At 42.9% G+C, this 17,531-nt stretch overlaps 1 protein-coding gene across 6 annotated transcripts in view; it reads right to left on the bottom strand.

Moving 5' to 3' along the window:
• Positions 1 to 4,781: 4,781 nt before the first annotated feature.
• ccdc150 (coiled-coil domain containing 150) overlaps positions 4,782 to 17,531 on the bottom strand; it is a 169,544-nt gene continuing 156,794 nt past the window's right edge. For all 6 annotated transcript variants that reach the window (XM_070883527.1, XM_070883529.1, XM_070883525.1 and 3 more), the window contains 2 exons: positions 16,739 to 16,915; positions 4,782 to 6,390 (listed from right to left, as the gene is read on the bottom strand). In XM_070883527.1, the coding sequence (XP_070739628.1) occupies positions 6,277 to 6,390; positions 16,739 to 16,915 (291 nt within the window). In that variant the 3' untranslated portion in view covers positions 4,782 to 6,276. The remainder of the gene's footprint in view (positions 6,391 to 16,738; positions 16,916 to 17,531) is intronic.

Below are 17,531 nucleotides of genomic sequence, written 5' to 3' on the forward strand. Positions count from 1 at the left end.
TGGGCCGTGTTTCACCAGTGCTGAATTCAAAGAATTCATGACCCGCAATGGGATCAAGCATGTCACATCTGCCCCGTTCAAGCCCGCATCCAATGGCCAGGCAGAACGGGCAGTTCAGACCATTAAGCAAAGCTTGAAACGCGTCTCGGAAGGCTCCCTGCAGACCCGATTATCCCGAGTGCTGCTCAGCTACCGCACCAGACCCCACTCACTCACCGGGGTTCCCCCAGCCGAGCTGCTCATGAAAAGAGCGCTCAAAACAAGGCTCTCTCTTGTCCACTCTGATCTCCATGATCATGTGGAGGGCAGGCGGCATCAACAAAGTGTGTACCATGACTGCGCAAATTTGTCACACGATATTGAGATCAAGGACCCTGTGTTTGTACTCAATTATGGACATGGTCCCAAATGGCTCGCTGGCACGGTCATAGCCAAAGAGGGGAGTAGTGTGTTTCAGATCAAATTGGCCAATGGACTAATGTGCAGAAAACATTTGGACCAAATTAAATTGCGGTTCACCAACAGCTACGAACAACCTGAAGAAGACACCACGAACTTTGACCCTCCAACACACACACAAGCGGCAACTGACATCATGGTTGACTACGAAGCCGAACTCATCATCCCCAGCAGCCCAGCTGCCCAGCATCCCAGTGAAGAACTAACCAACTCACCCCCCCACCCCCCTCATTTGTACCGAGACGATTGACACTTGCTCATTGTACACAGTACTCAGTCTCATTCTTTATTATAAACACATCAGGTGAGAGATTCAATATCTACAGATCGTTATGTGTGGCTAGTCTTGGAGGTTATAAACAATCCCAAAGCAGCAGAGTGGTTTATCGGAAGGACGTGATTACACTAGAGAGGGTGCAGAGGAGATTTACTAGGATGCTGCCTGAAATGGAGAATCTTAGCTATGAGGATAGATTGGATAGGCTGGGTTTGTTCTCATTGGAACAGAGGAAGCAAAGAGGTGTACAACATTTTGAGGGGCCTGGATATATTGGATAGCAAAGGTCTATTTCCCTTGGTGATGGGGTCAATTACGAGGAGGCATAGTTTTAAAGTGGTTGATGGAAGGTTCAGAGGGGATTTGAGGGGAGGCTTCTTCACGCAGAGCGTTGTGGGGGTCTGGAACTCACTGCCTGGAAGCCAGAAATCCTCACATTTAAAAGGTGCTTGGATGGGCACTTAAAGTGCCATAACCCACCTAGAGCTGGTAAGTGGGATTCGATTGGATAACCTCTTGTTGGCTGGCGCAGATGGTAAGTACTGCAGGGAATTGAATACGGCCAGGGTGATCTCCTGGACTAGTTTCAATCGCCTGGATGGGTCGGAGAGCAATTTCTCCAGATTTTTTCCCCCAATTGGCCTGGGTTTTTAATCTGGTTTTTGCCTCTCCCAGGAGATCACATGGCTCCGGTTGGAGTGGAGTGTAGAATGTTTCGATGCAAAGCGGGTGTCGCAGTTATGTGGGGCGGACTAGTTGGGCCTTTCTGCCATTGTTCATTAGTTTATATGTAACCTTCAGGGCTGCCGACCGAGGGTCGTGTGGCTCTTCGTCGGCTGGTGTGGACACGATGGGCCGAAATGGCCTCCTTCTGCGCTGTAGCTTTCAATGTTTTTCACCATCTCAAATAATACTTCAAAATATTGTATTTACAATTAATTGTTTATTGAACTTAAGTTTTTTTTACATTAACTATTTAACATCAAAAAGATGCTTAAAGATTTAAAAAATTATAATTTATATCAGGATTTGTTTCAATAGAAATATTCTTCATTCAAATAATCAAGACAATCACAGAAATGCTGGTTTATCAAAACGCAGATCAAAAATGAAACTTTACATGTATTCATAGCAACAGCATATAAAGTGTATTTTATACTGATATATTATATATAATCTCTTACGTACTATTTTTTACATTTTCATTAGTTAAAATGTGTGCATTAAATTTCAGAAAGTAGATGTCAGAAAGAGACTGCTTGAGAAACTGAAATCCACATTTTTTAAAGTTTACTGTATAAGTTAATACATTTAAAATGCAGTAAGATTATATATAGCATGCCCAATCTACAGTTTAAATGGATTTATTTTATTACTGATGTACAATTACTAATTGAAATAGAATTTCTGCAGATGCACTCCACCCTCAACAGTTCTCAGGAAATTTGCTGATTTTAATGAACTACATCATCCCCAAAAGGTTATTTTCCACTTTTGGTATTACCACCTGAATGTCTATTCACATATTTTAGACAAACTGAAATGCAAGAGGGCATTTTAGAAACATAGAAAATAGGTGCAGGAGTAGGCCATTCGGCCCTTCGAGCCTGCACCGCCATTCAACAAGATCATGGCTGATCACCCACCCCAGCACCTCCCCCCCCACGCCCCCCCGACCGCAAGGACCACATCCAACTCTCTCCCGAACACATCCAATGAACTGGCATCAACAACTCTCTGCGGCAGGGAACCCCACAGGCCAACAACTCCCCGACTGAAGAAGTCTCCCCCAATCCCAGCCCCAAACAACCCACCCCCCCATCCCAAGAGCATGTACCCACCCCCCACCCCGGCTCCGGACCCACCCAACACCGGGAACACTCCCCCCGCACCCAACCCACCCCGTCCCGTCAGAATCCTTCCCAAATGCCGAACACCAATTCCCAAATTTTACACCCAATTTTCTTCGGTCAGCTCCTTAGCGTAACTTCAGGTGCGAGTTTGGACAGATCAAAAGAGCGGACTAATGGTTGGAGAGGAATTGTATACAAGTTAAATTTAAAGTGATTGAGACAAGTAAGGGCAAGGGTCATGGTATGAGGGCTAAGATTCAGTAAGATTTCGAGAGCCTCAGAAGGCATTTCAACCCATTAGCAACCTTTCCAAGTCAGAAGTGGTAGGCAAAATGAAGGGAAAAGGAATTCTTGGTGGTAACACAAGTCTACAGACAAGCGACAGAGCAGCCTAGTACTCAAATCTGGATTTGTGGCTACTGAAGTTGACGTGCATGAGACGCTTGTGAGAAGAGTTACCGCCTTTGCCTCTCCGGAGCACCATCCTATAAAATCAGCGTTGCTACATGCCTGAAAGGAGCTGCAACCAGTTTCAGACCACAGCTGACCATTACTGTTCCCTCAAGTGCCAGCCCTATATTGCACTATTGCAGCAGATAGCACAATGCATCTGCCTTTCTGCTGAGCCAGGCCCTGAGAAGACATGTCTTTACACTCATTGCCAATGTGTCAGGGCCTGCAGAAATGGTTGGTGGCATGTTGGTAGGTGTGGCCAATCAGGCTATGCTGGTTGTTGATCATCCTGGTATGCATTCTTTGATGCAGTGCTATTGAAGACATGACGTACTGATTGTGGTACTTCTGAAGCAGCATCCAACATTATGGTCAGTCTGTATTTACATATTGTTTTTGGAGATCTGCTGCTGCATCTTCCTATAGGAAATGGAGCCAACACCAGCACAATGAATGGTAAAGTCAGTTCAAATTCACCTCTGTCTGCAGATGCGCACATGGGGGTGGATGCAGAGCATCTCCTGTGCACCATGATCTGCCTGGCATCTGTCTGTCGGTTCTCCTCCTCTTCCAGACAAATCAGATAAGCAGATTCCCATTGGGAAACCCAGTGGTGCCAGTAGTGGTGCTTGGCAAAAATTACTCACATCAATTAGCACAATTGTTCATGAGAACTTATGCAAAGAGGAAAAATTAAGAAAAATGGCTCAGAAATATCTTTATATTGATATGGCGAAGAGTTTAAGGAGGAAATCCCAGAGAATGGGGCTTAGGTGGCTGAAAGCCATGGTGGGACGAACAGAAAAGGGCTGAAGTCAGCAGAACAGAAAACCTGGGAGATTGGAGAAAGAGTTGTAGGGCTAGAGAAATTTATTGTTAGGGAAGGTTGAGGCCATGAGAGAATTCAACACAAGGTTCAGAATTTTGGAATTTGACGTCAATGTACATCAGCGAGAACAGGATGACAGTCGAGCAAGACTTGATACAGGACAGGAGATGGGCAGCAGAGTTTGCATAAGCTGAACTTTATGGAGAGGCCAGCCAAGAGAGTATTGGAGTAATCGAGTCTGGAGGTGACAAAGGCACAAGATACAATGGTCTACTCCCACTCTGTTTCGATAACTTAACTGGAACTGCAACAAAACCACTTATACATGTGTAAATGGGGTTTCTACTGCACTTCTGGTTACATTACAGGAAAATGTAAAACTTTATTTTTTTAGTAACTATTAATCTAATAATTTAACCCTAGTTAAAAAAATACAGCTAATTGCAATAATCATTGAAGTGCAAACACATTTGCCTTTTTACAAGTATTAAGTAGTTAAATAAATCAGCTTAAGCTGGTTACTGTAATCAGGATAATTGGCACGCGAGTCCTTTTGTATCCTTAAATTCAGAAAGACAGACATTCAATTTGAGGAGCTGAATAGACATTTCAGTTATAATTTTAAAATGTCATCCAAAATTGATACGCTTCGTCTGTATTCCTATACACATGTGGAAATCCATCATTCGAGACTAGATGATTACAGAATATAGAATTAAGAAAAAGTTAATGGTGAATCAGTACAACAAATTGTTTTGTTTCCAGTTCTGTCTTATGACTAATTTCACTTCTTCATTAATAGCTATAAAATGAAGGCATTGGAAAGTGACTTTTTTCCAATATAAATATTAATATATTATTCACTGCTACTGCATCTTCAAAACATTGCGAGTAGCAAATATAACTCTCTTGAAGGTGGAGCACATGACATTTTTATTATTGACTTTGAAGGGCTTTCTCCTTATTTCATTTAATGTTTAATTTAATTTAATTTAATGTTTCCTACATTACAACAGTGACTACACTACAAAAGTACTTCATTGGCTGTAAAGTGCTTTGAGATGTCCAAGTCTTTCTTTCTTCTAATTTATTTAAACAACAATACAAAAACACTTTTGGTTACTTAAATGCTTAAGAATTTTTAATATTTACAGACAGCTTAAAATTGCACAATAGCCCTTTTAGAACTCATTTTAATGAAAGTTAATTCTTTGCATTTTTAAAGGCAATCAGCATCATTGCATGTTCATCACCTATATAACATAATTTACACAGGTACAAAAAACAGTAATCCAAGTGTTAAAAAATAAGTTCCACTTCAATATCAGAGCTCACAAACATTTTTCTCTGCAGCTGGTCTAACCAAGTGTTTTGCAACTAATATATTATTTCTCATCCAAGGATCAAGTTTAACCAGAGTCAAAGGAGAAAGATTCCGGACTAGAATGTTATATTTGTAATCATCACGTGACGGGAGATACAGAAGGTCATTTGCAGTGTCACTGTGAAAAAGCCAATTTTACCTGACAGGTTGTCGGCAGAATACTGAAGCTTCTATTTGAATGCATTTCACCACATTTTGGTTGCAATACAAGACAGAAATGGTCACAAGTAACACTGCAATGAAATGACAATCAGTCGGGTTCTAAAACAGGCGGATGATTCACTCCACCAGATTACCTCGCGTTCGATGAAGATGAAAATCTACCCCAGCGTGTGTCAATGTGGCCAGCTCCTGCCAATTTACTTGCAAACTCGGAAGACGTAGTTGATGGAAAATGGAGATATACAGAGCAGTCCGTTGATCCATCAACATGCTATGTCAGAGTAATTGGATACTCTCCCCTCTTTGTTTAGAGAAGTCCTGAGAAAGGGGATTTCTTCTTTGCATGCCACTTTTGATGAAGGGTCCGACCAGAAGTGTTAGCCAAAATCTGAGTGAGAAATGCAGGTTAACAGCTGTGCATTTCCAGTGTTTTCAGTTTTATTTCAGATTTCCAGCATTTGCGGTTCTCCACTAAGTGAGACTGTGGTGACTACCATGATTTTTGTAAATGTTCTGTGTGGAACTTTAAATTTTCATTTCAAGTTGTATGGACAATGAAACCAGTAAAGAAAATACATGACTGCAAGTCTTGCGTGAACTGAATAACTGAACAGCTGGTTCAAAATGTCTTGCCTTGAAAGTGTGAAAAAAATACTCATTCATGAATGTGCAACAGGGCCTGAATGCCCTTCGTTGAGTGACCCAGGCGTGTTGCCGACAACCTTTCTTCATCCAACTAAATCTCAAAAAAATACAGATCTAATGGCTTGATTTTCATTCTAGCAGCTGAATTTCAACATTTTAAGGGATGGATCTGAATTTCAATTGGCTTCAAATTTACTCCACTTCATCTGTTTGATCACTTGGGCACATCAGCTTTATATTTCCTGGAGAGAAGTTTCAGTTCCTGTTTAGTTTCCCAACGATTGAGGCTGGATTGACTCGGAATTTTAACAGTTGGCACTTTCATGTCCTTTGTAAAAATAGAAGAGGTTTGGTTTTATTGCTTATTGTATACAGCAACTGTCCTAGTATTTCTTCTTTTTGAAGTGCAATGCTAAACATTTAGCCAGAGATGACAACGAATGCATTAATAATTAAATCTGATTCAGGTTTTACTCTTTGTAAAATATTTAACCTGGGAGAACGGAGATAAAGTGATCAGAGGTACACACAGGTTCTTGTCCTTTATAACATTTTGGAAGGAGGCGGTTGAAATATATTATTTTAAAAGAAAATATTTATTCTATTAAAATGCAGAGCTCAAGCATTGAGATTGTTGTCTCAATGCAATTTATACAAATAGATCACACGCATTGTGTCCCTCTTGTGTCAACAACTGTGAAAAAGGCACCAATATATTAAGTTTCTCTGTGTTCAACCCTTCGTAAAGGTGGGGGAAAGGAAAGTAATAAAAGGACTTGAAGTTAATACTGATTACTTAACACTAGATCTAGACCTAGGGGGAGAAATTCAGTAGCTCCCCACCTTTGTAATTTTGAAAATTTAGCGTACAATTTAGGTACAACATTAGCAGTCTTCCAGCACTGCACCTGTAGCCACAGAGGATTGGGAAATGATGGTCAGAGCCTCTGCTATTTCCTCTTTTGCTTCTCTTAACAGCTTGGGATACATTTCATCCGGGCCTGGGTATTTATCCACTTTCAAAGCTGCTAAGCCCCTTAATAATGCCTCTCTCACTATATTTATCTCACCTAATATTTCACACTCCTCCTCCCTCATTGCAAGGTCTGCATTGCCCCTCTCTTTTGTGAAAACGGATGCAAAGTATTCATTAAGAATCCTACCCACAACTTCCGCCTCTACATACAGATTTCCTTTATGGTCTCTAATAGGCCCCACTCTTTCTTTAGTTATCCTCTTGCTCTTAATGTATTTATAAAACATCTTTGGGTTTCCCCTGATTTTACTTGCCAACATGCTTTCATGCTCTCTCATTGCTTTGCTGATATCTTTTTTAATTGCACTCATGCACTTCTTATACTCCTCTCTAGTTTCTGCCGTGTTGAGATCCCAGTATCTGTCATAAGCTTCCCTTTTTTTCTTTATATTATTCTGTATGTCCCTTGACATCCAGGGGGCTCTAGATTTATTAGTTCCACCCTTTTTTTAAGGGAACATTCTTGCTCTGTACCCTCAGGATCTCCTCCTTGAATGCCTCCCACTGCTCTGACACTGATTAACCATCAAGGAGCCGTTTCCAGTCCACTTTGGCAAATCCCAACTCAGTCCAGCAAAATTGGCTTTACCCCAATTGAGAACTTTGATTCCTGGTCCCCCTTTGTCCTTTTCCATAACTACCCTAAATCTTACTGAATTATGATCACTAGCACCAAAATGCTCTCCTACTGATACCCCTTCCACCTGCCCCTCTTCATTCCCCAAAATCAAATCCAGAACCGCCCCCTCCCTTGTTGGGCTTGTTACATACTGGCTAAAGAAGTTCTCCTGAATGCATTTTAGGAATTCCGCACCCAATGTACCATTTACGCTATCTTTTTCCCAGTTAATATTAGGGCAGTTGAAATTTCCCACTATCACAGCTCTATAGTTTTTGCACTTCGCAGCAATTTGCCCACATATTTGTTCTTCTGTCTCCCCCTTAATGCTTGGGGATCTATAGTACACTCCCAGTAGTGTGACTGCCCCTATTTTGGTCTTTAATTCAACCCATATGGCCTCGTTTGATGACCCTTCTAACATATCATCCCTTCTCACAGCTGTAATTGTTTCTTTAATCAATACTGCGACCCACCTCCTTTTTTTTACCACCCTCTCTATCCCGTCTGAAAACCCTGTAACCAGGAATGTGGAGCTGCCATACCTGCTCTTCTTTCAGCCATGTCTCAGTAACAGCTATAATATCGCACTCCCAAGTGTCAATCTGTGTTCTCAGCTCATCTGCCTTTTTTCCTATACTCCTTGCATTGAAGTATTTACCATTTAGTGGTGCCAAACTCCCCTGTTGTCTATTTTCCAGCCCTCGTTTCCTCGGTCTTCCAAATTCACTTTCTACTTCTGCTTCTCTACTGCCCAATTCCAGCTTTGCTTCTCTCCCCACTGAATCTATTCTCCGGTTCCCATCCCCCTGCCAAGCTTGTTCCAATTCAGTTCGAAGTGACCACCATAATTTGGTACAAATTAACAATCTCACAAAGAGAATACATAAAAATGGCAGATTTGGGAAATGAAAAAGTCACACTGTTCACTTGAGGTCGGGGTTGAGGCATATTGTTGGGGCAGAGCAAAGGGAGCATTAATTTGCATCGGTCTGTGCTATACCTGATGCAGTTTCATCAGAATTTTTTCAATACTTATTAAGATAGTATCCTACATTTCTGGTAACAATGGAAACAGAGAAATAATGTACATAAATATCCCATATCATTTTTACAGCATAAAGATTTTCATTTAAAATTGTTAATATATTGTAATCTTCCCCCTTCCAAAATGTTATACAGGACAAAAAACTATATTAAATTACTGCTTTGCAGAGCTTGGTGAATCTGCGAAAGGGAGTGGCTTGCTAAACAGAGTAGTGACAGGAATTTAGCAAGAGTGGGAATTCACTGGTAAGTAGTGTGTGAATAGTACAGATTGTGTGGCGTTATCAAACAAAAATTTAACCTAGATTTCTTACTTTAAAACTTTACTTTAAAAAAAGTCTGGCAGTTAACAGTCAATATGCAGTAAGTGGGTCTCGGACTAGGTGTTAATTATTGTAACTAGCATTATGATTGACCAGCTGCAACTAATGTGTTTCTAAATGATATTTATTAGAGGACTATCTGTTAAAGTAGAACTGTGAGCAGACTGCTAAACAGAGTGAATTGCTAAATAGAGTGGCAACAGAAATTTGGTGAGAGTGGGAAGGAGGTACTAAGTAATTAAAATCAAGGGGCAGCAGTAAATATATAAATAATCAGTTATTAATTAGATCCAAGGGGGATAAAATTAAAATTAACTAAGTAGGGGATACCTGGATTAAAAAAATCTGAATTGCATTAAATAAAAAATCTGGTATGCATAAATAATTAAATAAGAATAAGGAGATACTAAACTAAATATATACAAGCAACTCTCAATTATCCGGGTTCCTCGGGGATTGGGCTATTCCGGGTAAACGATTTTTCTGTTAGGGTGAGTCTACATTTTAAAGTTAAAACTTTAATGAATAAATATAATCGTTAGGGTAAGTTTACATTTATAAGTTAAAACTTTAATGAATCAATACAATCAGCCACAAACCGTAACAAAAGATGGACATTACCAGCATGCATGTACAGGTTATGTGCTTGGAACCCGGTGCCGGCCCTGCCCCCGTTCCCATCAGCAGCGACCGCGAGACAGCGGCTGCAGCAGCGCGCGCACACACACCAGCAAAGCAAGGGCAGGGGAGGGTGATTTTTACGGTGCGTGAGAGAGAGAGAGAGAGCAAATGAATGAGCACAGTGTTTGGAAGGCGATTTTTCCAAATTATTTGGAGCTGTCTTTTCACTTGTTAGCAACAGAATTTTAAATCCTGTTTCAACGGTTTCCCGTTGGATCCGTGTACGGATAATCAAGAGTTGTCTGTATCTATATATGTGTGTGTGTGTGTGTGTGTGTGTATGTATGTATGATATATATATATTTTTTATCAGTGAGGGTGATGACACCTCGGGTGAGTGCAGTCTAAAGCACATCCACAGCACCATGGGGTAATGACTGCACAAGGGGGCATAGCAAAGTGTAGAAATGCAGTAGTCAGGGAATTTGATAGGGGCATAGACAGGCATTTCTGCAACTAACAATGTGAGTTTCGCATGGTGTGTTGCCTCCCTGCTGCCAGGGTAAAGGACATCACTGAACAGGTGCAGAACATCTTGCGGAAAACGGCTAGAAGATATGGTTCATGTTGGAATCGATGTCATAGGTAGGAAAAGGGTCAAGATCCTACAGACCGCGTTTCAGGAGCAAGGGAGGAAGTTAAAGAACAGGTTCACAAAGGTAGTAACCTAACTCTCAGTGCCATGTGCTGGTGAGTATAGGAGCAGTAAGATAAGACAGGTTAACTTATGGGTGGAGAAATAGTGCAGTATGGAGGAATTCAGATTTCTGGGGCATTAGGACCAGTTCTGGGGCAGTAGGTTCCTATACATGATTGTGATGGTGCATGCCTGCAGCGTGGGACCCAACGCGTCTTGCCCCTATCCCGGGCCGAGTGGCCTGCCGCACATCCCGCGCTGAGGGCGACAAGAAACGGGGAAGGAGGAGAGGTTTGATCCAGGGGGGAGGAGAGAGGAGAGTTTTGATGGGGGCTGGGGGCTGGGGGGGCGGCGGTGGTAACTGTTTTTATTTGGATATTTTGAAAAAATTATGTAAATATGTTTTGTCTCTTTACTTTTACTTTTGTAGTTTAAGCTTCCATGAATGCTTCTGTTGTACAGTAAATTAACTTTGAGAAGTTTGTCAGTCCTGTATAGCTGTGTGATCTTATTCACATTCTTTAGTCAAGTCATTAAGTACCTACCTGCGCTGATTTCTTAACTCTCCGCAAGGGTTTTCTGTGTGGCCACATACGCTGGCCTAAGTTAGTTTGGAGCAAATATTAGCTGTCCAAACTTGCTTAAATGGCCAAAATAGGCGAAAGTGGCTGGTAATGCCTCTTTTTGAAAAAAAAAAGTAAACTATAAAAAATCCTAACTAACGCACTTATACTACCGCAAATTAAATGTGCAAAATGGGGAATTTTAAGATGCTCCAGAAAAACGAAGTTGCTCCAAAAAAAAAACGGAGCAACTCCTGGGCAAATTTGGGCCCTCTAAATGCTGTATGTAAAAGGTATCTTTTTTTAAAAATTACTGGGTCTAAACTCAATAATCTGGAAATGATTAACAGGTACTTTGGGCCCGACTTTGGCAGACATACTGCCCACTGCCGCCCGCATGAACACCCGCATACTGCTGAGAATTGAAAGTTTCGTGGAAAAACAGCTGCATACCACCGACATATAAATAGGCCCAGCGGCAGTTGGTGAGTCGGAGAGGCGTGGCTTGTGCAGCTGCAGCAGGGGCAGAAGGCAAAAAAGTAGAAAGAAATTGAAAGGTGATGTCACAGCCAAGGCGGTAAGTGATTGGCTGGTGATTGGTAAGTAGTTTTTCTTTTTCTTTCTTTATCAGTAAGTAACCTTTTAACATTGTTGTTGCCCAATTAATTTAATCCAAGGGTTAAGTCATGGCAGGAGAGCTAGGACACGTGTTATGCTCCTCCTGTACTATGTGGGAACTCAGGGACGCTTCCGGTGTCCCTGACGATGTGTGCGGGAAGTGCATCCGCCTGCAGATCCTGATGGACTGCATTGCAGCACTGGAGCTGTGGGTGGATTCACTCGAGCATGCACGATGCTGAGAATGACGTGAATAGCACGTTTAGCGAGTTGGTAAACGGTACACAGCCAGATAATAAATGGGTGACCAACAGGAAGAGCAGTGCAAGGAAAGTAGTTCAGGGGTCCCTTGTGGTCATCCCCCTGCAAAACAGATACACCGCTTTGGGTACTGTTGAGGGGTATGACTCTTCAGGGGAAGGCAGCAGCAGCCAAGTTCATGGCACCGTGGGTGGCTCTGCTGCACAGGAGGGCAAGAAAAAGAATGGGAGAGCGATAGTAATAGGGGATTCAATTGTAAGGGGAATAGATAGGCGTTATTGCAGCCGCAACCGAGACTCCAGGATGGTATGTTGCCTCCCTGGTGCAAGGGTCAAGGATGTCTCGGAGCGGGTGCAGGACATTCTGAAAAGGGAGGGTGAACAGCCAGCTGTCATGGTGCATATAGGTACCAATGATACAGGTAAAAAAAACAGGATGAGGTCCTACGAGACGAATTTAGGGAGCTTGGAGCCAAATGGAAAAGTAGGACCTCAAAAGTAGTAATCTCAGGATTACTCAGTGCCACGTGCGAGTCAGAGCAGGAATCGCAGGATAGCTCAGATGAATACGTGGCTTGAGGAGTGGTGCAGAAGGGAGGGATTCAAATTCCTGGGACATTGGAACCGGTTCTGGGGGAGGTGGGACCAATACAAACCAGACGGTCAGCACCTGGGCAGGACCGGAACCAATGTCATGGGGGAGTGTTTGCTAGTGCTATTGGGGAGGAGTTAAACTAATATGGCAGAGGGATGGGAACCTATGCAGGGAGGCAGAGGGAAATAAAAGGGAGACAGAGGCAAAAGATAGAAAGGAGAATGGTAAAAGTGGAGGGCAGAGAAACCCAAGGCAAAAAACCAAAAGGGCCACATTACAGCAAAATTCTAAAGGGGCAAAGTGTGTTAAAAATACAAGCCTGAAGGCTCTGTGCCTCAATGCGAGGAGTATTCGGAATAACGTGGACGAATTAATTGCACAGATAGCAGTTAATGGATATGATGTAATTGGCATCACAGAGACATGGCTCCAGGGTGACCAAGGCTGGGAACTTAACATCCAGCGGTATTCAACATTTAGGAAGGACAGACAGAAAGGAAAAGGAGGCGGGGTGGTGTTACTGTTAAAGAGGGAATTAATGCAATAGTAAGGAAGGACATTGGCTTGGATGATGTGGAATCGGTATGGTTGGAGCTATGGAATACCAAAGAGCAGAAAAGGCTGGTGGGAGTTGTGTACAGACCACCAAACAGTAGTAAGTAGTGAGGTTGGGGACAGCATCCAACAAGAAATAAGGGATGTGCGCAATAAAGGTACAGCAGTTATCATGGGCGACTTTAATTTACATTGAGTGGGCTAACCAAACTGGTAGCAATGCTGTGGAGGATTTCCTGGAGTGTATTAGGGATGGTTTTCTTGACCAATATGTCGAGGAACCAACCAGAGAGCTGGCCATCCTAGTCTGGGTGATGTGTAATGAGAAAGGACTAATTAGCAATCTTGTTGTGCGAGGCCCGTTAGGGAAGAGTGACCATATGGTAGAATTCTTTATTAAGATGGAGAGTGATACAGTTAATTCAGAAACTAGGGTCCTGAACTTAAGGAAAGCTAACTTCGACGGCATGAGGCGTGAATTGGCTAGAATAGACTGGCAAATGATACTTAAAGGGTTGACGGTGGATAGGCAATGGCAAACATTTATCGATCACATGGATGAACTTCAACAATTGTACATCCCTGTCTGGAGTAAAAATAAAACAGGGAAGGTGGCTCAACCGTGGCTAATAAGGGAAATTAAGGATAGTGTTAGATCCAAGGAAGAGGCATATAAATTGGCCAAAAAAAGCAGCAAACCTGAGGACTGGGAGAAATTTAGAATTCAGCAGAGGAGGACAAAGGGTTTGATTAGGAGGGGGAAAATAGAGTACGAGAGAAAGCTTGCCGGGAACATAAAAACTGACTGCAAAAGCTTCTATAGATATGTGAAGAGAAAAAGATTAGTGAAGACAAACATAGATCCCTTGCAGTCGGACTCAGGTAAATTTATAATGGGGAACAAAGAAATGGCAGAACAATTGAACAAATACTTTGGTTCTATCTTCACGAAGGAAGACACAAATAACCTTCCGGATGTACTAGGGGACCGAGGGTCAAGAGAGAAGGAGGAACTGAAGGATATCCTTATTAGGCGGGAAATTGGGTTGGGGATTGAAGGCCGATAAATCCCCGGGGCTTGATAGTCTGCATCCCAGAGTACTTAGGGAAGTGGCCCTAGAAATAGTGGATGCATTGGTGATCATTTTCCAACAGTCTATCAACTCTGGATCAGTTCCTATGGACTGGAGGGTAGCTAATGTAACACCACTTTTTAAAAAAGGAGGGAGAGAGAAAACGGGTAATTATAGACCGGTTAGCCTATCAGTAGTGGGGAAAATGTTGGAATCAATTATTAAGGATGAAGTAGCAGTGCATTTGGAAAGCAGTGATAGGATCGGTCCAAGTCAGCATGGATTTATGAAGGGGAAATCATGCTTGACAAATCTTCTGGAATTTTTTGAGGATGTAACTAGTAGAGTGGACAAGGGAGAACCAGTGGGTGTGTTGTATTTGGACTTTCAAAAGGCCGTTGACAAGGTCCCACATAAGAGATTGGTGTACAAAATCAAAGCACATGGTATTGGGGGTAATGTACTGGCGTGGATAGAGAATTGGTTGGCAGACAGGAAGCAGAGAGTCGGGTAAACGGGTCCTTTTCGGAATCGGAGGCAGTGACCAGCTCTTTACAATATACATTAATGATTTGGATGAAGGAATTGAGTGTAATATCTCCAAGTTTGCAGATGACACTAAACTGGGTGGCGGTGCGAGCTGTGAGGAGGATGCTAAGAGGCTGCAGGGTGGTTTGGACAGGTTCGGTGAGTGGGCAAATGCATGGTAGATACAGTATAATGTGGATAAATGTGAGATTATCCACTTTGGAGGCAATAACACGAAGGCAGAATATTATCTGAATGGCGGCAGATTAGGAAAAGGGGAGGTGCAATGAGACCTGGGTGTCATGGTTCATCAGTCATTGAAAATTGGCATGCAGGTACAGCAGGCGGTGAAGGAGGCAAATAGCATGTTGGCCTTCATAGCTAGGGGATTTGAGTATAAGAGCAGGAAGGTCTTACTGCAATTGTACAGGGCCTTGGTGAGGCCTCACCTGGAATATTGTGTTCAGTTTTGGTCTCCTAATCTGAGGAAAGATGTGCTTGCTATTGAGGGACTGCAGCAAAGGTTCACCTGACTGACTCCAGGGATGGCAGGACTGACATATGAGGAGAGACTGGATCGATTGGGCCTTTATACATTGGAGTTTAGAAGAATGAGAGGGGATCTCATAGAAACGTATAAGATTCTGACGGGACTGGACAGGTTAGATGCGGGAAGAATGTTCCCGATGTTGGGAAAGTCCAGAACCAGGGGACACAATCTTAGGACAAGGGATAGGCCATTTAGGACTGAGATGAGGAGAAACTTCTTCACTCGGAGAGTTGTTACCCTGTGGAATTCCCTGCCGCAGAGAGTTGTTGATGTCAGTTCATTCGATATATTCAAGAGGGAGTTAGATATGGCCCTTACAGCTAAAGGGATCGAGGGGTATGGAGAGAAAGCAGGAAAGGGGTACTGAGATGAATGATCAGCCATGATCTTATTGAATGGTGGTGCAGGCTCGAAGGGCCTACTCCTGCACCTATTTTCTATGTTTCTATACCGCCCGGCCTGACTTTGGTACGTGACATACCGCTGGTCGGTATGCATACCGTCCACCCACACGGAACAACCCAAAAGTCCAACATTGGTAGCGTATCGCCGGCATGTAAACTACAATGTTCCTCCACCCCGCCCAACCCCCCCAGCAATCCATTCTCTCCCCAGCGATCTATTTCTCTTCCCCCCCCCCCCCCGCAAGAGAGAGATCAAATCCCCCCCAGAGAGATCAAATCCCCCCCAGAGAGATCAAATCCCCCCCCCACAGAGAGATCTAATTCCCCCCCCCAGAAAAATGTGGAAATAAATAAATAAATAACAATAATACATTTTATTCACACAACAGCCTAAGTATTATAAATAAATCAAAAACACTGCACAAAACAATTAAAAATCTAAAACTTACCTGGAGACACTTATCTGCGATCCGACATCGGCAGTCTCTGACCTCCGGACTGCGCTTCTCGGGGGCGGGGGGTGGGTGGTGGTGGTGGTGGGGAAACTGAAGTCGATGGAAGAGCGCCTGTGCGCAGAACTCGGGACCCAAAGAGTCCCGAGTCCCTGACACCTTACTGGAGCAGACTGTCCGTCGCACTCCACTGATGCACCGCTCAGGACCGTCCGGACCAATGTTGCCAGCACTCCGCCCCAGCGGTACCGGGCGGTGAAGATTGAGCGACCACCGCGAGACTGCCGAGGATTGGGTGGTCCACCGAAGTCGGGCCCTATGTGACTGGTATCTTTAGGCAACTGATAATCCTGTGTGGGCCGAAATGCATGCCCGCCAGAAAGTTGTCGCACATTTAGTTTTTTTTAAGAAGTTTTTATCGTCGAGTCCAATGAGGCGGGCTATTGATTGATTTTCTTCTCTTTGACGTTTTTTTCAGATCGGACCAGAATTCGGTGCTGGTGAGGATCGGAAGTGGAGGTGGGACGGATTCTCCGCCGATAGTCATGTTGATGAAACATTTCGGCAGTTCTTAGACCAGGTTTATGGAAGACATGTTTTAATAACAAATAATGAAGAGGAAAACTTAACCTAGTACATCTTATTGTTGTTGGAAAATGTAATTGTAGCATTTTCCAATGTTCCCAAAGCTTAACCCATTATTATGGAAAAATATCTTAAAAAGGTGACTCCAACCTTTGCTCTTTGTCTTGACCTTGAACATAGTTCTTGTGTGCCAGTCTTGATTACATTTTCTCCATCATACAATTGTTTTTTTGATGGATCCATTCCACGTGTCTTTATCAGTTCTGCTTGCAAACTATCAAATTTGGACTTAAACCACTGATGTGCTTCCTCCAGGTTAGCACTGATCTGCAGTCAGATAACATCACAGGTAGCAACACTGCCCTAAATATCACTACATATTAAAGACATCTCTATGTAGTGTGCATGTATATAGCATGCACATTTTCAGATAACTGCATTCAATATTAACTACTTTTGTAGTTCTCCCCATTTCTGAGTGAGTAAACGCACAGCAATGAATATGACTGAACCATACAAACCAAGAATGCCCAGGTTCCATCCCTGTTGTGTTATGAGTGAGCTGATTGCAGCTGGATAAATATGGGGAATACTACAACTGACTCAGTGTCCCCATGCTTTGGGCGGCCAGAACCAGCCAGGGTTCTTCCTCCTGATCATTATCCAGCGACACCCAGTTGGAACGCTGCATGTCGACAAAGACAGAATTGGGCTAAGCGGTGAGGCCTGCCACAATCAAATAGCTTGCCAATAGTCGCTATCTAGGCATTCATATTAAGAATGGTCACTTGTTCAAATTATTGAAGAGCTGCTTGCAACTGTGAAACCATTCCGCAGAATAATTCAGTCCCTTCGGGTTAAGAGAAAACTGGGGCAGAAACATTTATTGATAAAAAATATAGCATAAATCCCTGCTAAGTTGAGGTAACTGAAGCTAAGTTTT

This window comes from Pristiophorus japonicus, chromosome 6, assembly GCF_044704955.1.
Source record: "Pristiophorus japonicus isolate sPriJap1 chromosome 6, sPriJap1.hap1, whole genome shotgun sequence".
Classification (NCBI taxonomy): Eukaryota; Metazoa; Chordata; class Chondrichthyes; family Pristiophoridae; genus Pristiophorus; species Pristiophorus japonicus.